This window comes from Mustela nivalis, assembly GCF_964662115.1.
Source record: "Mustela nivalis genome assembly, chromosome: 13".
NCBI classification, from domain to species: domain Eukaryota; kingdom Metazoa; phylum Chordata; class Mammalia; order Carnivora; family Mustelidae; genus Mustela; species Mustela nivalis.
Window position 1 is genome coordinate 86,572,473 of NC_139032.1, and position 14,487 is coordinate 86,586,959.

Genomic DNA, 14,487 nt, shown 5'->3' on the forward strand with positions numbered 1-14,487 from the left:
TGAGTGAGGAGCCTGCTTCTCCCTCTCTCTCTGCCCTTCCTCCTGCTTGTGCACTCGCTCGCTCTTTCTGTTAAATAATTAAATAAAATCCTAAAAAAACAAACAAAAAGAACAAAAGCAGATAAAGATTTTTGCCTACATGAGCGATGGGGAGTTGGTAAGAAGGGCTCCCATGAGGCTGTCTGTTCTCTCCCCACGAATTGTTCAGCTTTCAGAGAAGGGGCTCTTCCTGGACTTCCCCATCTCTGATGGCCCCTTCTCTTCGCCAGGCTCGACTGGCTGCCTTAGCTGACCAGTGGCAGTTCCTGGTGCAGAAGTCAGCGGAGAAGAGCCAGAAGCTGAAAGAAGCCAACAAACAGCAGAACTTCAACACCGGCATCAAGGACTTCGACTTCTGGCTTTCCGAGGTAATGGCAGGTTTCCCCTCTCACCAGCGGAGGGGTTCTGGTCGTTTGGGATAACCGGGCAGTCAGTCAGCTCCAAACCATGAAAAAAGGCACCCCTTTCCACAGAATCTTCCTTATCAGAGTCTTGTGCTCTAAGGGGTCAGAGGGAATGAAAGTTTCAAGAAGAAAGCGCTGATAGGAATTAGGCAGTGGCTCGCTTATCTCCGTGGGAATGCGAACAGGGAGCGACAGTAGGGTCTCTGCGGTGGTAGCTCTAGAGACTCTGCCTGGGTGGAAACCAACGTAGCAGCTAAGTCAGGAAGCCAGAGTTAGGAGAAAATTCGGGAAAAGAAATTTTTGGAGCCTACCGTTAATATTTCTCTCCAGTCTACGCATATTTCCATCACAGTAGCGTAGTTCTGTTTGTATATGGAGTTGATCTCAGAATATAATTTTTCATGAGTGTGTTTTGGGAGTGTTATTCTGAATCATTAAGGATTCTTCCTAAAGGGGCGCCTGGGTGGCTCAGTGGGTTAAGGCCTCTGCCTTCAGCTCAGGTCATGATCCCAGGGTCCTGGGATCGAGCCCTGCATCGGGCTCTCTGCTCAGCATGGAGCCTGCTTCCTTCTCTTTCTCTGCCTGCCTCTCTGCCAACTTGCGATCTCTGCCTGTCATATATACAAATAAAATCTTTTAAAAAAAGAATTCTTCCGGGCGCCTGGGTGGCTCAGTGGGTTAAGCCGCTGCCTTCGGCTCAGGTCATGATCTCAGAGTCCTGGGATCGAGTCCTGCATCGGGCTCTCTGCTCAGCAGAGAGCCTGCTTTCCTCTCTCTCTCTCTGCCTGCCTCTCCATCTACTTGTGATTTCTCTCTGTCAAATAAATAAATAAAATCTTTAAAAAAAAAAAAAAAAAGAATTCTTCCTAAGCATTTGAGGAGTTGTGTTGGGTCCGTCCTAGTCCTGTCATAATTGAACCATTCCTGTTTGGTGGACGTTGACGTGTTCCCTGCATTCTGGTGGGACGTCTACACCAGACATCCTCATGCTTTAATCTCAGCCGCTGCTGCTGATTCTGTTCTTCGGCGGGGCTCCCTAAGTGAGATCGCCCCACAGTTCGCCCTTGAACCTCCGCGAGGGCACCGGGACCCTGCCTTGAGCTGTGATATCGCAAGTTCTAGGCTCTCAAGTCTGAATTTGATTAACAGGAAGGGAGAAGGACTCAGGCCACAGGGGCTGATACAGGCTGAGTCACTGTGACAACATAACTTGGGGTTGACAGGTTTGCAGCTGGCCAAAGACCTGGCCAGACAACAGGGCACCGTGGATTTTCCAGAACACCTACTGTGCCTCATACCCACGGGGCACCACACGGTCACATCTCCCCTTCCCTGTTTCCCTTCCAGGTGGAGGCTCTGCTGGCGTCTGAGGATTACGGCAAAGACCTGGCTTCCGTGAACAACTTGCTGAAGAAACACCAGCTGCTGGAGGCGGATATATCTGCCCATGAGGTGATCAGAGGGGGCCGGGCCCGTCTGGGGCGCAGTGGTGCCTGACTCCTGGGGAGACCCAGTGCATGTGGGGGAGGAACATAACGGCCAGCACCTCGAGCCACGTTCCCAGTGTGGCCTTGAGGCTGTTTTATACCCTGTGCTGTTAGCGAAGGCCCCAGCCAGAGTTTGTTTATGTGGGTTTGTCTGTCGATAGTTGCTGTTTATATTAAAAAATTAGTTTTAAAAGTTAAATTTTAAAAAGACAGTCTTAGGGGATTTTTTTGTCATTCTGAGAATGACAAAATGAGAGATGGAAAGCAGAGCAGTGGTCCCCAGGAGTTAGATGCAGGTGGGGCGCAGCAAGGAAGCGACACAGGTTTCCCTTGTGCTCACAGAACAACGTAGCTTGGTTTGGGTTATGGGACTCTACGCTTGGGGAAGTCATGTGGCACTATGGGCGCACACCCTCACGCACACGGGTGGATGCACGTACAGTTGGTGAAATCTGTGGTTTTGCACCATGGATTGCACCGGGGTCCATGGCCTGGTCTTGCTGGGGCACTGCGGAAGCTGCTGCTGTGGGCAGGGCCTGGGGGAAGGGCACACAGGCGCGGTCCTGGTCTTTGGTTTTTGAAGCTGTCCTGGTTTTGCAGCTTCTTGTGAGTCCATAATTATTTCAAGATGAAAAATCAAGAGTAAGTCTGAGAAAAAGAGTAGCATTTTTTATGAACGATAGCCATGTCCAAAACCAAAACAAGATACATAAGAAGACTGGCATTGGCTGTTTCGCAAATCTCTTCAGTCTGGTTTAGTAGAACACAGCCAGATTCTCGTAGCTACTTCCAAATTCAGTGTGTGGGGTCGGTCAGAGCCGATGGAAACCCAGCCTCGCACAGGGAGTTCAAGAAGGGAGTAGTGTTTCCATTCACATGATTGTGGGTCCTCTGACACCAGAGTCAGTATGTGGACGGTGCTTAATGGTTAGTTGCAAAGTGGACTCTGAAACCCGATCTGTCAGTGTTTCATACCATTTAATATTAAAAAGCCACTGGTCCATCATGGACATGGAATGTTTTTCTCATTGCACGTCTAAGTGCATGATGTCACAGAATCATTTGGAAAACCTTCTGACTGAAGCAGAATTACCTCTCATTCCACGAGCTCCCATGTCACAGTCGTGGACTTCACAGCCATTCGACAGGACAACCTTCACTGGTTGAGTGGCTGGTCCCCCTCATGGAGGCCAGTGTGCTTCCTCCAGAATTCCCACTTTCACCTGGAAGTTCAGGTTTTATTAGAAGCAGCAGACTCTGCCTTCCAGAGAGTGACAGTTTCACTTCAGTCTTTCCGAAGAAGGCTCTGTCAGACGCTAAAGTCTGGATGGCCGTAGTCTGGTCATCGTTCTTTCTGTGAGGACAAGAACAAGCAGCCAGCTTGGCTCAGGACATGGGCTTCTCCTCAGGACCATCCTTGAACTTGAGCGTGCTGCTGAGGTGCTTGTGTGCACTTCCCATAGTGTCACACAGATCGCTGACACCGACACGTACTCTGAGATGGAGATTTAATAAAATCCACATGCGAGCGTCCACTCAGTGAGGAAGGCAGATGGGGTCTTTGTGTCATTAAGAAAATAATTTTGATGTCTTAGAACCCCAGGGATCCACTTAGGCCACGTTGAGAGAACATCCAGCACGCCACAAAGCCAGGCTGTCAGTGAAGAGTTCGAGACTTCTGCTTTTCAGGCAGACAGTCCTGGGAGAGCCGGGTTCCTCACCCCTCCCGTTGTGTCCCCGCCCCAGGATCGCCTGAAGGACCTGAACAGCCAAGCAGACAGCCTGATGACCAGCAGTGCCTTCGACACCTCCCAAGTAAAGGACAAGCGGGACACCATCAACGGTCGTTTCCAGAAGATCAAGAGCATGGCCGCCTCCCGGCGAGCCAAGCTGAATGAATCCCATCGCCTGCACCAGTTCTTCCGGGACATGGATGACGAGGAGTCCTGGATCAAGTACGTGTCCTCGGGCCTTCGCAGTCGGGTCCTCTGCGATGTCCGTTGAGCCTCTGCTGGCAGGTGCTCGGAGCCACCGTCCCAGGGGGTTCTGGAGCTCTGGGCCGCCTGGCCGTGAGGTCTGGCTCTCTCCCAGAGTGTAGCAGCACCTGGCCCCCGGGGACACCTTGGCGGCTTCTGTTGCCCAGCTGTGCAGTGACAGGGCCATCGATCGCCTCAGGTGGGAACAGTAGGTGATGATAAAGCCGGACTTTGTGTAGACCCTGCCTGGGGTCCTCAGGGAGATGAGCGAGTCTTTTCCTTTCTGGAAAAGGCAGCCCGATATCCTGGGCGGGGTCAGTCCCCGAAGGAGGGAGAATTGTTTGTTTTTAATTCCTCTCCCATTGCAATCAGAGGGGATTAGCATTTTGTAAACACCATATTTTAAGGACAAAAATCCTGTCTCTTCTTCCTTGCTTCTTTAGAGAATGTTGTCCAGGTTTTTTTATATTTCTACGTGTGGTGTCTGCACGTTTGGAAAAGCGGGGCTCGTGGGGCGACCCCGCTGGCGCCTCCTTGTTCTCCTGCGCACCCTGTCCCTGGTGGGGCTCCTACATGCCCATGCCAGTGCCCTTCGTTTGGGAAATAGAGGCTTTTATTTTCCAGAAGACTGGTAAGGGTTTCTGTGGCAAGATCGGCAGGTGTAGGTGAAGGACATGGGGTCCGGAGACGTCACAGCTCCTGACCAAACTGTCCAGTTGAAAACTTGGGGTGCAGAGCGCCTGCCCGTGCTGTACAGGGAGAAGAAGCTGCTGGTGAGCTCTGAAGACTACGGCCGAGACCTAACGGGCGTGCAGAACCTGAGGAAGAAGCACAAGCGGCTGGAGGCGGAACTGGCGGCCCACGAGCCCGCCATTCAGGTGAGGGGCGGGTGACGGGCAGGGAGACCCTTTGCCCTGGCGCATCCCGCTGTCTGCGGGGTCTCGGAGCCCCCGTTCCGCACCCGGAAGAGAGGACTCCTGGGTTTGATGCTGAGGCCTTTTTCTGGACGCACCTAAGGGCAGGTGATAGCTGTTGTCATTTCTCACCTGTCAGGGTGTCCTGGACACCGGGAAGAAGCTGTCTGACGACAACACCATTGGCAAGGAGGAGATCCAGCAGCGTCTGACCCAGTTCGTGGAGCACTGGAAGGAGCTGAAGCAGCTGGCGGCTGCTCGGTGAGTGGCCAGGGAAGGGGTGCGGGCGCTGCGCGTGGGAGGCCAGGCTTGGGGCTGCTGGGCCCTCTGCCGCCTCCTGGACCCTTGTCCAGGGCGTGGGCACCACAGCCGGCTGGTTTCAGAGCCGCCCGGACTGGCCCATGCCGAGTGGGTTCCCTTGCGTGGATCTGAACCCGCATACGGTTCGGGAGCGTCACATGTGAACAGCCCTGTGTCTGCTTCACGTTACACAGAACGGTTGATGGAACCAGTCCTATCCCATGTTTGAAAAAAAAAAAACAACTTTTTTTTGTAGAGGTTTTTTTGACCTTTTTAAATTTATTTGACAGACATAGCGAGAGAGGGAACACAAGCAGAGGGAGTGGGAGAGGGGGAAGCAGGCTTCCCGCCGAGCAGGGAGTCCCATGTGCGGCTCGATCCCAGGCCGCTGGGATCCTGACCTGAGCCGAAGGCAGACGCTTAACTGAGCCACCAGGAGCCCCAGGAATGTTTTTAAACACGCATTAGCTGTGAGCGTTGAAGTCGGATGACATCAGTGGCTGCTGTGGTGTGTCCTGTAATCAGGGGCCAGCGGCTGGAGGAGTCCTTGGAGTATCAGCAGTTTGTGGCCAATGTGGAAGAGGAAGAAGCGTGGATCCACGAGAAGATGACACTTGTAGCCAGCGAGGACTACGGAGACACGCTTGCCGCTGTCCAGGTCAGAGAAGCTGGCGCGCCGCCCCTCGCTTGGTCCAGTGGCTGCGTTGGTGCCGGGAGAGCCCCCGGCCGGCAGCCTGGGCCTTCCCGCGTGGTCACAGGTCTCCGACCTCATGCTAGAGACGCTGCTCCTCTGTCCAAATGCACCACGGCCGATGGCCCCGAGCCCACAGGCTCCTGATGTCCATGGGGGTCCAGCAGCTGCCACCCCAGCGCGCCCTTGGCCGGGGGTGTCGTACAGCAGGCGTTGCTGTCCTGTAGGCTGGAGGTCTGAGACCAAGGCGTAGACAGGGCCTCGCTCCCCACAACTTCTAGGGGAAGCCCATTCCGGTCTTCTAGCTTCTCGCCGGCACTCTTTGTCTTGTGGCCACATAACCGCAGTCTCTGCCCTTCGCGGCTCTCCCCTCCGCGTCTGTCTGCCCTCGGCTCTCCCTCTGGGCCGCTGCGTCCAGAGTTCCCGCTCAGAAGGACGCAGGTCATCCTGGACTGGGCCCCGCCGTGGTGGCCTCTGAGTGTCTTCAGTTGGATTTGTCTGCGTCTTCCACATTCCTAAGTGCCAGGGGTCAGTGCCTCAGCCTCTGCCCTCAGTACACTCTGTGACAGCCCGACAGGCCGCAGTAGCTTGTTCCCCAAGGGGGGTCCCTCACCAGCACCAAGGTGCGGCAGCAGGCCGAGAGAGCCGCCAGTATGTCACCAATGGCTGGCACGACTCTGTGTCCCCTGACCCCCACACCTCCCTTCCTTTAGCGGCCCTGCCCCGTGTCCATAGGGAGCCCTCAGAATGGCAGAGAGAGAAGCTTCCAGTTTTAGCTTCACATGTTACATGACATTGGCCGTGCTGCGTTCCGTTGGTCCGACTGGTTGCAAACAGCCCAGAGCCATGGGCTAGTTGAACAGCCTCCTCTCTTGCTGGGGGGACCCCCACCCCATAAAGCCCCACTTTATGGTCAGATGTTCCTACATGTGGGCCACCGGCCGTGGAGGCAGAGGTTGCCTTCCCCAGAGTCTGGGTGGTCTCTGAGACACATTCTCAGAGTGGCTGCCCTGGTCGGCTGGTCCGGATGCTTCCGGTGGCTTAGAGGGAGGTATTTTCCTATCCCCAGGAAGCCCACTTAGAGCCATCGTCTCCAGTCTTTCAGGTCTACTGAGGACAGGGACACTTGGAAGGTCCCTTAGGAGCTGTATTCAGGGAAGCTGTCTGTTGGGTTCTGTCTTAAGCTCCACGGGGTTGTTTCCTATGTGGCCTTCCAGAGAGGACAGAGGGACACTGTAGTGGTTGCTCAGCAAGAGCTTAACCCTTCAGAAGGGCCTTCCCAGACGTCCCTGCTCCAGCTGAGCTCACTGCCAGTTACCCTTGCTGCCTCCGGGTTTACCACCCTGGTGATTACCCACCGATGTCAGTCCCCAGCTAGACTGGGCTGCCCCTGAGGGCAGGCGCTGTCCAGCTCTGGTTCCCTCCGACCTGCAGCTGGGCCCGCCCACCAGCCCATGCCAGGCTTTCAGCCACCGGCCTTTCTTCTTCCACTGCAGGGCTTGTTGAAGAAACATGAAGCTTTTGAGACAGACTTCACAGTGCACAAGGACCGCGTGAATGACGTCTGCAGCAACGGACAGGACCTCATCAAGAAGGTGAGCTGGGGAGACGCTCACTTCCCACACCCGACACTCCCGTGCTGGGGCCGGGGCCCCGCAAAACCCATCTGCCCGGAATATCCACCCTGGAAAGGTTTGCATGGAGACCGGGAGCTACAGGCTCTCGACAGAACTGGTTGGAGATGCAGGAAGCGTCATGAGAACAGCCCCTACCCAGGACAGAGCCCGTTCCTCGATGTTCGTTGCTCTACAAAGCCTGGCTGCTGTCCAGGCTGGCTTAGAAATGAGTGTGTTTAAGTCACAAGACTTGGGTGTCACTCAAAGAGCCCCCGAGCGAGAGAGCATCTGGGAGGGGCCCGGGGCTTTCTCCCCAGCACTGAAGTCAGGTCCGTGGCACATTGGAATTCCAGGTCCCCAGTTAGTCACCACCGATCACTTAGGTGCTGTGACAGGTGTTTGGTACCAGAAGACAAGAACTTTTCACAACTATAATCTCCTGTTGCAAATGTAACTAGTAGAGAAGATTTCTCATCCCGGGATTTGCTGTAGTCCGCATGGCCTTGAGACTGAAGATTTGGTTGATGGGTAACAGCATGTTCAAATCCGTGTTTGGATTTGAGCTTTTGTTTCCTTTACCCTTATGGGCAAATGAGCTACCGTGAAGCTCATGTCCAGTCCAGACCGTGTATGGAGAGGGAGGAGGTCTGTGTCTGACCCTGACCCACACACAGCCCTGCGTCTCGGCCTCTGCTCTTTCTGCGCGCGCGGGGACCAGCCTGTGACTGTCTGCGGCCAGCAAAGGAGCCCGGTGCTTTACCGTCAGCAGCAGTCTGTTTCCTCCTCGAGTTTCTCTCGAAATTTTATGCTAACTTGTGTGTGTTCTCAGACTCGGTTATTCCAAAACCAAATCCGAGTGTTTGGGGCGTAAGAATTTTCAGTGTCTGCTTTCTCTGAGCCATTGTGTTTGTTGCTTGTGTTAGGAGTCGCTGTTTGGTTATCTCACATTTTATGTCTTAAGTATTTGCTCTTTTACTAATTTTTGTTATCAGACCTACTAACGAGTACGTCGCTGTGATGTTTCAGCACATTCCTCGTTTTTTCAGGACTCATTCTTATCGGTGAAATTGCCAACAGTCATCCTCTCAAGGCTTTTACTCGTGTTGCCTTTAGAAAAGCTTTAACCTGTTCTCCCCTGGCGGCTGGTGCTGGGCCGAAAGGCGCAGGGCCCACCTTGCAGCCCTGGAGGACCTGCCGTGGCAGGGAGGCCGTGGGTCATGCGGCCACGGCAGGGCGTGAGGCCGACCCGAGTGTGCCTTCTCTTTGTGGCCTAGAACAATCACCACGAGGAGAACATCTCTTCAAAGATGAAGGGCTTGAACGGGAAGGTGTCAGACTTGGAGAAAGCTGCCGCCCAGAGGAAGGCCAAGCTTGAGGAGAACTCGGCCTTCCTTCAGTTCAACTGGAAGGCGGACGTGGTGGAGTCCTGGATCGGTGAGCGCTGTCCCGCCCGGCCGGCTCCCAGTCTCTTCTCTGCGCCCGGCCAGGAAGATTGTTCCAGAGCCGTAGCTCATGTATTATCTAAGCAGCTGGTCTTCTGCAGAGAAGAAATGATCTAACTCGGCCATTTCAGTCATGTCCTGTGGCCAAGAGTGGGGGACCCCGTGGTGCCTGACACTGGGTCAGCACCAGGGTTAACAAAACAAGAATCTTTAAACCCTGGGAGAAGCAGTAAGTGTCACTGCTAAGCAAGATGGCGCACCAGTGGGCCCCCAGCTGCTCTGTCCCCTCGCTGCCTGGGCACAGTCTGGCTCCCGAGCACAGGGCAGCTAGACTCGGATTTCAGGACCCCTGTGACCCTAGGGATTGTTGTCACATAAGTGGCAGTGGAAACACATCCAGGACGAGCTGGAAGGATCTCTCCCTACAGCTGGCCAGTGGGGCCTGGGCTGTGGGGAGGAAGGGGCAGCTGGCGTGGGGTTAGGAATCCTGGAATTTAACCATCAACAGGGTGATAGGTGCACCTTGGTTTTCTTTTTTCCTTCGTAATTCACTGTACCAAGAAGGCTGACCTGTTTCCCATGCTTGATCTCCTAGGTGAAAAGGAGAACAGCCTGAAGACAGATGATTATGGCCGAGACCTGTCTTCCGTTCAGACTCTGCTCACCAAACAGGTCAGTCGTGGTCCCTGTCGACCAGACTGGGACGTATGCGGTTAGCGCTTCCCGGTGCATGAGTGGCGGTGGGCGTATTCCATTGAGAAAGGCCCTAAGGACCCGGCAGGTAGCAAGATCATTCTGGTCCTTGGGGAACTTCCGGACGAAGCTTCTGTGCTAGAGCCGCACGGCGCTCCCGGGGTGCAGAGCGATGGGAAGTGCTGGGGACTTAACCCCCAGAGCTGTCTGACTCGCTTTGCCGCGAGCCGGGGTTGATGGAGAAGGTCTTGCCCGAGGAGAGGCGTCTCGGCTCACTCACGAAGGGCAGACCGCAGCTGGTCGCGGGGAGGCAGCCGTTCATTCTGGGGAGAAATGGTGGGGAGAGCGTGGCACATTTAGGGGACCCCGAACCTCAGTCTGCCCAGGGGGCAGGAGGATGTCAGGACAAGGTGGGGACTCGGGGATGACCGGGTGGCCTGGGCGGCTGGCTGAGCAGACTGGTGCCATCGAGCTGAGCCGCTGCGGAAGGGTGGCTTCTAGCATCCCAGGCGACCGTGCACATTGGGCCCACCGCTCTTTGTTCCAGGAAACGTTTGACGCTGGCCTGCAGGCCTTCCAGCAGGAGGGCATCGCCAACATCACCGCGCTCAAAGACCAGCTGCTGGCTGCCAAACACATTCAGTCAAAGGCCATCGAGGCCCGGCACGCCGCCCTCATGAAGCGATGGAGCCAGCTTCTGGCCAACTCAGCCACCCGGAAGAAGAAGTTGCTGGAGGCACAGAGTCACTTCCGCAAGGTAGGAGTGGGCCCCTGCAGAGCTCCCCCAGTCGGGCTGCGGGGACCTCTGCCCCCGGCGGAGTCTGCTGGAACCCAACAGAGGGCCCTTTGCCTCTGAAGCACCCAAGACAGACTGAGGGGAAAGGGTAGCGAGGAAAAAAAGTCAGAGGCCTTTTGAGACATGGAAGTGGGGCACCCTGGCTTGCCCTGGCTGTCCCCAGAACGACCGCCCCCTTTCCTATCCTGCCTCCTGCCCAAGCGTGGTGCATGCGGCCCCGGGGGCCCTGACGCAGGCTGCTCTGCTTCCAGGTGGAAGACCTCTTCCTGACGTTCGCCAAAAAGGCCTCTGCCTTCAACAGCTGGTTTGAAAATGCCGAAGAAGATCTGACCGATCCCGTGCGTTGCAACTCCCTGGAGGAGATCAGAGCTTTGCGCGAGGCCCACGACGCCTTCCGCTCGTCCCTCAGCTCTGCCCAGGCTGACTTCAGCCAGCTGGCCGAGCTGGACCGCCAGATCAAGAGCTTCCGTGTGGCCTCCAACCCCTACACCTGGTTCACCATGGAGGCCCTGGAGGAGACATGGAGGAACCTGCAGAAGATCATCAAGGTGCCCACCGCCCCCACCCAGGGCCACCAGCCAGCAGCCCCCCTGCCAGGCTGTCAATCAGCCACTTCCCCTTATCTTTTGCCAGAGTTCTTGGGGGGCCAGTTGTGAGCGGCGGGGAATGGAGGACTCTGAGCTCCCCAAGTGTCTCCCAGGCTCCTCCTTCGGGTTGATGTCCACATCTGGTTCTCCCTGATTTCTGGTCACGTTCAGTGTCCAGAAACTGAAATCAGGCCGCTCGTCCACCCCGAGAGCAGACCAGCAGGAAGGACAGGCTCTGGTGACACGGCCTCTCCTTCCTCTGGGCCCTAGGAACGGGAGCTGGAGCTGCAGAAGGAGCAGCGCCGGCAGGAGGAGAACGACAAGCTGCGCCAGGAGTTCGCCCAGCACGCCAATGCGTTCCACCAGTGGATCCAGGAGACCAGGTGCCCCCCAGCCCCGGTGCACAGGCCCCCAGCGCTCGGCTCCTGGGCCCCCGGCTCTAGCGGGAGGGGAGCTCTGCGGGAAACCAGAAGGCATGCTCACAGTAAGGAAGGAGAGTTCGGGGCGCACCCTGGTGTGGCTCGAACCAGAGGGGTGGACAGAGTCTCGAAGGTCCTCTTTCTGAAGGTGAGGTTGCTAGGTGTCCTGGATTGGGTGGAACCCTGCGTGGCCGGTGGTCAGTCCTAGGCAGCACCACGGTGATACACAGAACAGAGTTGAATGCAACGTGGGTACTGATGTTCTCGGTTTTGTTTTTCTTTTCTTTCCTGTGTCTCTCTGTCCCCCCACCTCCCGACCGCTGCTGTCCGGACGCCACTTTGTCTCGCGGCTGTTTGGATCCCATCTGCACAGAACGTATCTCCTCGATGGGTTAATATTGTCTTCTTGTTTCTCCGGGCTCGTGGTGTGGTGGTGTCTCGTGTGCTTGTCCCCCTGCCCTCTGTCCCCCCATGGCCTGGCTTGCGGAGGATCCCAGGATGGGCCTTTCTGCCCCAGGAGGGCTGCACTTCCCCCGCCCACCCTTGCCCCACCCCGTCCCCACCCCCTACAAGGAGTCTGTGCCTTGCCCCACACTGTCCTGACAGCCTGCGGTCTGGGGAGGGGAGCCACTCGCACCTTCCTGTGCAGATTCCAGGGGTTCTCAGGGAATGTGACCAAGCCAGAGGGCCAGAGCTGGAGTCCAAAGCCTCTGAGAAACCCTGTGCTTGTTTAGCTATTGGGATTTCCCTGGCCTTCTCTTCTGCTTCTCCCCGTGTGTCCAGTGGGACCATACTTAGCTTCCTAGGAGGTCATGGTCATGCATGGAGGAGGAGATCCAGCGGGTGTAGTGAGTCCCCAGCTGTGTACGGACCCTCCCCCCGGACCCCGCCCCCCAGTGTTCCCAGAGGAAGGGAAAGAGCATCGTTGCCCCTAATAGGCAGAAGTGCCCGGGGTTTCATGCGATGGAGAGATGAGGCTAGGGAGGAGCCCCCGGGAGGAGCAGGGCGGCCCTGCCCAGTCCAGTCCTGGGAGTGGCCTCTCCTCTAGACTTTGGCCTCTGCCAGGCCCACGTAAAGCCAGGGTAGCGCGGGGGCCAGGGGTGGGGGGGCGGACCTCAGTAGCTGAGGCCAGCGCGGCTGGGGTTCTGCAGATGGTAGTTGGGGCAGCTCAACATGGCACCAGGAGAAAGGGGCGCACGTTGACGCGACCACCTGTGCTGAAGGGGGGGTGGGATTTAGGGGTCGCAGCTTTTAGCTTGAGTTCATTAGCCCCCTGGCCTCCACTCCCCTCCCCAGCCCTGTGGCTGTGTCTGCCAAGCTGGTCTTGTCTCCGTGGGTGCCATGCTCCCCTTCCCATGTGGCTCCTCCCTAGCCCTGTCCCGTCTTGCTTGGTCCCAGTGTGAGCTGCCCCAAGGCCGCCTGTCCTCCCTGCGGCCGGTGGCCCAGCCCCACCAGGTCCCTGCCTGGGCGCCAGGTTGCCCCGCCTGTGCACTGCCAGCTTGGGCCTTGTGGCGCGTGTCTGTCTCGGTCTGCTCTTGCCTGCCCGTGCCTTCGGTGTATTCATTTGGTTTCTTTTCTTTGACTAGCATAGCGTATCGTCGGGTCATTCGTGTCTATCAGTATGAAGTTGGGGATGATCTGTCTGGAAGGTTTTTCTCCTCTTATTTCTCTTCTTCCCTCACTGTGGTTTTACCAATGCACTCTTGACTTCCCCAGGCGGCTCCGCTTTCTGACTAACGCACCGCCCTCGGCCGCTTGGGAAGGAGGGATCTGTCCTCCTCCCACTGCACCGGCACCCAGCCTCCTGCCCCGGGGCCGGGGGGTGTTGCTTTTCCCTGGGGGACATGGCGTGACTGTGAGTCTGAACTGCTGGGGTAGGAGGAAGCCTGGTGCCTTGCCTTGCTCGAGCACTTTGAACTTGGGGAAATTTCAGAGCTAACCCGGGCTCGCTGGGTGTTGAAAGGGTAGGTTGGGGCACACGTGGGTGCAGGGGAGGCCGGGCTAAAATCCCACCACGGACCCGCGCACAGTGTGACTCGTCCCTGCACGTAACCCCAACTCGTTTGTTGTCTTCGTTCACTGGTGGCCTTCTGTGACCTCACACTGCATAGCGTCGGGAAGATGGAAGCTCCCTGGGGCACCCTGTTCTTCGAAACTTGGCCCTGGGAGCCTCTGGCCCGGACAGTCTTGTGGACCCTGAATCTGGGGCTTAATCAGCCACCTCCCTCCTTTGGTCAGAATTAGAATCGTTTTCAAAACCCCAATCTGGTCACGATCTCTTAGCATCCCAGCTTCGTGTCTGAGGGGGCATCTGACTGCATCTCTTCCATGGCTGTCACACCCTAGAATGTGGCTCCCCTCCTCAGGAACCTGCAGGAGACTTCCAGGGATTTCTGGGGGGCAGCGCTCTATTTGTCAGCCGCTCCCTGCTAAGGTCTCCCCAGGGGGCAGATGCCAGGGGTGTACAGAGCAGCCTTCTCCCCAGTAGCTGCGGAGGGGACATGCTGTCAGGCCCGTGGGCTCTCTGACGTCCCATAGAGCAACTTCAGCTCAGTTGCTCAGGTACCCCTTGAGGACTGAGGGCCTAGTTTGAGTGAGGGACCAGGTCCTAGCCTGGCTGGGCCGGAGGAGCCACATGAGAAAGGGTCCTAGCCTGGGAGCAGGCTGGGTGGGGCTCGCCCCTGGCCCCCCAATTGGCCCGGGGCAGGTGGTGCCCCACCTGGGGTGGCAGCGTCCTGTCTCTGAAGCAGGAGAAAGACTGCCTCCCCTCCCTGGCTCCCAGGGCCACTTAGGAAAAGGTGGCCAATAGCAGATAGGTTTCATTTCCCTGAAAAAAAGAGATTAAAAAAAAAAAGGTTCCAAGACAGCAGGCACTGTAACCTGGGGATAGTTAGGTTTGAGCTCACAAGCCGGCCCTCCCGCCTCACTGTGCTTCTGTGTTCAGGTCCTGCATGGTGGAAGAATCTGGGACTCTGGAATCCCAGCTTGAAGCTACCAAGGTAAGGTCCCCTTGTTTAAAGTCCGGCAGGAAGGAGGCTGGGTGGGTGCGCTTTCTCCCTTTACATGAAGCAGCGCAGAACCCCATCATTTTAGAGAGCGCCTTTTGCTTCTGACAGTTGCCAC

The 14,487-nt window shown here is 56.6% G+C and overlaps 1 protein-coding gene across 26 annotated transcripts in view; it reads left to right on the forward strand.

The window, feature by feature from the left end:
- SPTAN1 (spectrin alpha, non-erythrocytic 1) overlaps positions 1-14,487 on the forward strand; it is a 61,703-nt gene that overhangs the window by 45,427 nt on the left and 1,789 nt on the right. For 12 of the 26 annotated variants that reach the window (XM_082695807.1, XM_082695809.1, XM_082695790.1 and 9 more), the window contains 14 exons: positions 270-407; positions 1,791-1,895; positions 3,677-3,885; positions 4,664-4,784; positions 4,960-5,081; positions 5,646-5,778; positions 7,308-7,406; positions 8,702-8,861; positions 9,465-9,541; positions 10,110-10,319; positions 10,610-10,906; positions 11,216-11,328; positions 11,738-11,755; positions 14,309-14,363. In XM_082695807.1, the coding sequence (XP_082551933.1) occupies positions 270-407; positions 1,791-1,895; positions 3,677-3,885; positions 4,664-4,784; positions 4,960-5,081; positions 5,646-5,778; positions 7,308-7,406; positions 8,702-8,861; positions 9,465-9,541; positions 10,110-10,319; positions 10,610-10,906; positions 11,216-11,328; positions 11,738-11,755; positions 14,309-14,363 (1,857 nt within the window). Of the gene's footprint in view, positions 1-269; positions 408-1,790; positions 1,896-3,676; positions 3,886-4,663; positions 4,785-4,959; positions 5,082-5,645; positions 5,779-7,307; positions 7,407-8,701; positions 8,862-9,464; positions 9,542-10,109; positions 10,320-10,609; positions 10,907-11,215; positions 11,329-11,737; positions 11,756-12,950; positions 13,014-14,308; positions 14,364-14,487 lie in introns of all 26 variants that reach the window. The other 14 variants (XM_082695788.1, XM_082695797.1, XM_082695811.1 and 11 more) reach the window with 2 other exon arrangements.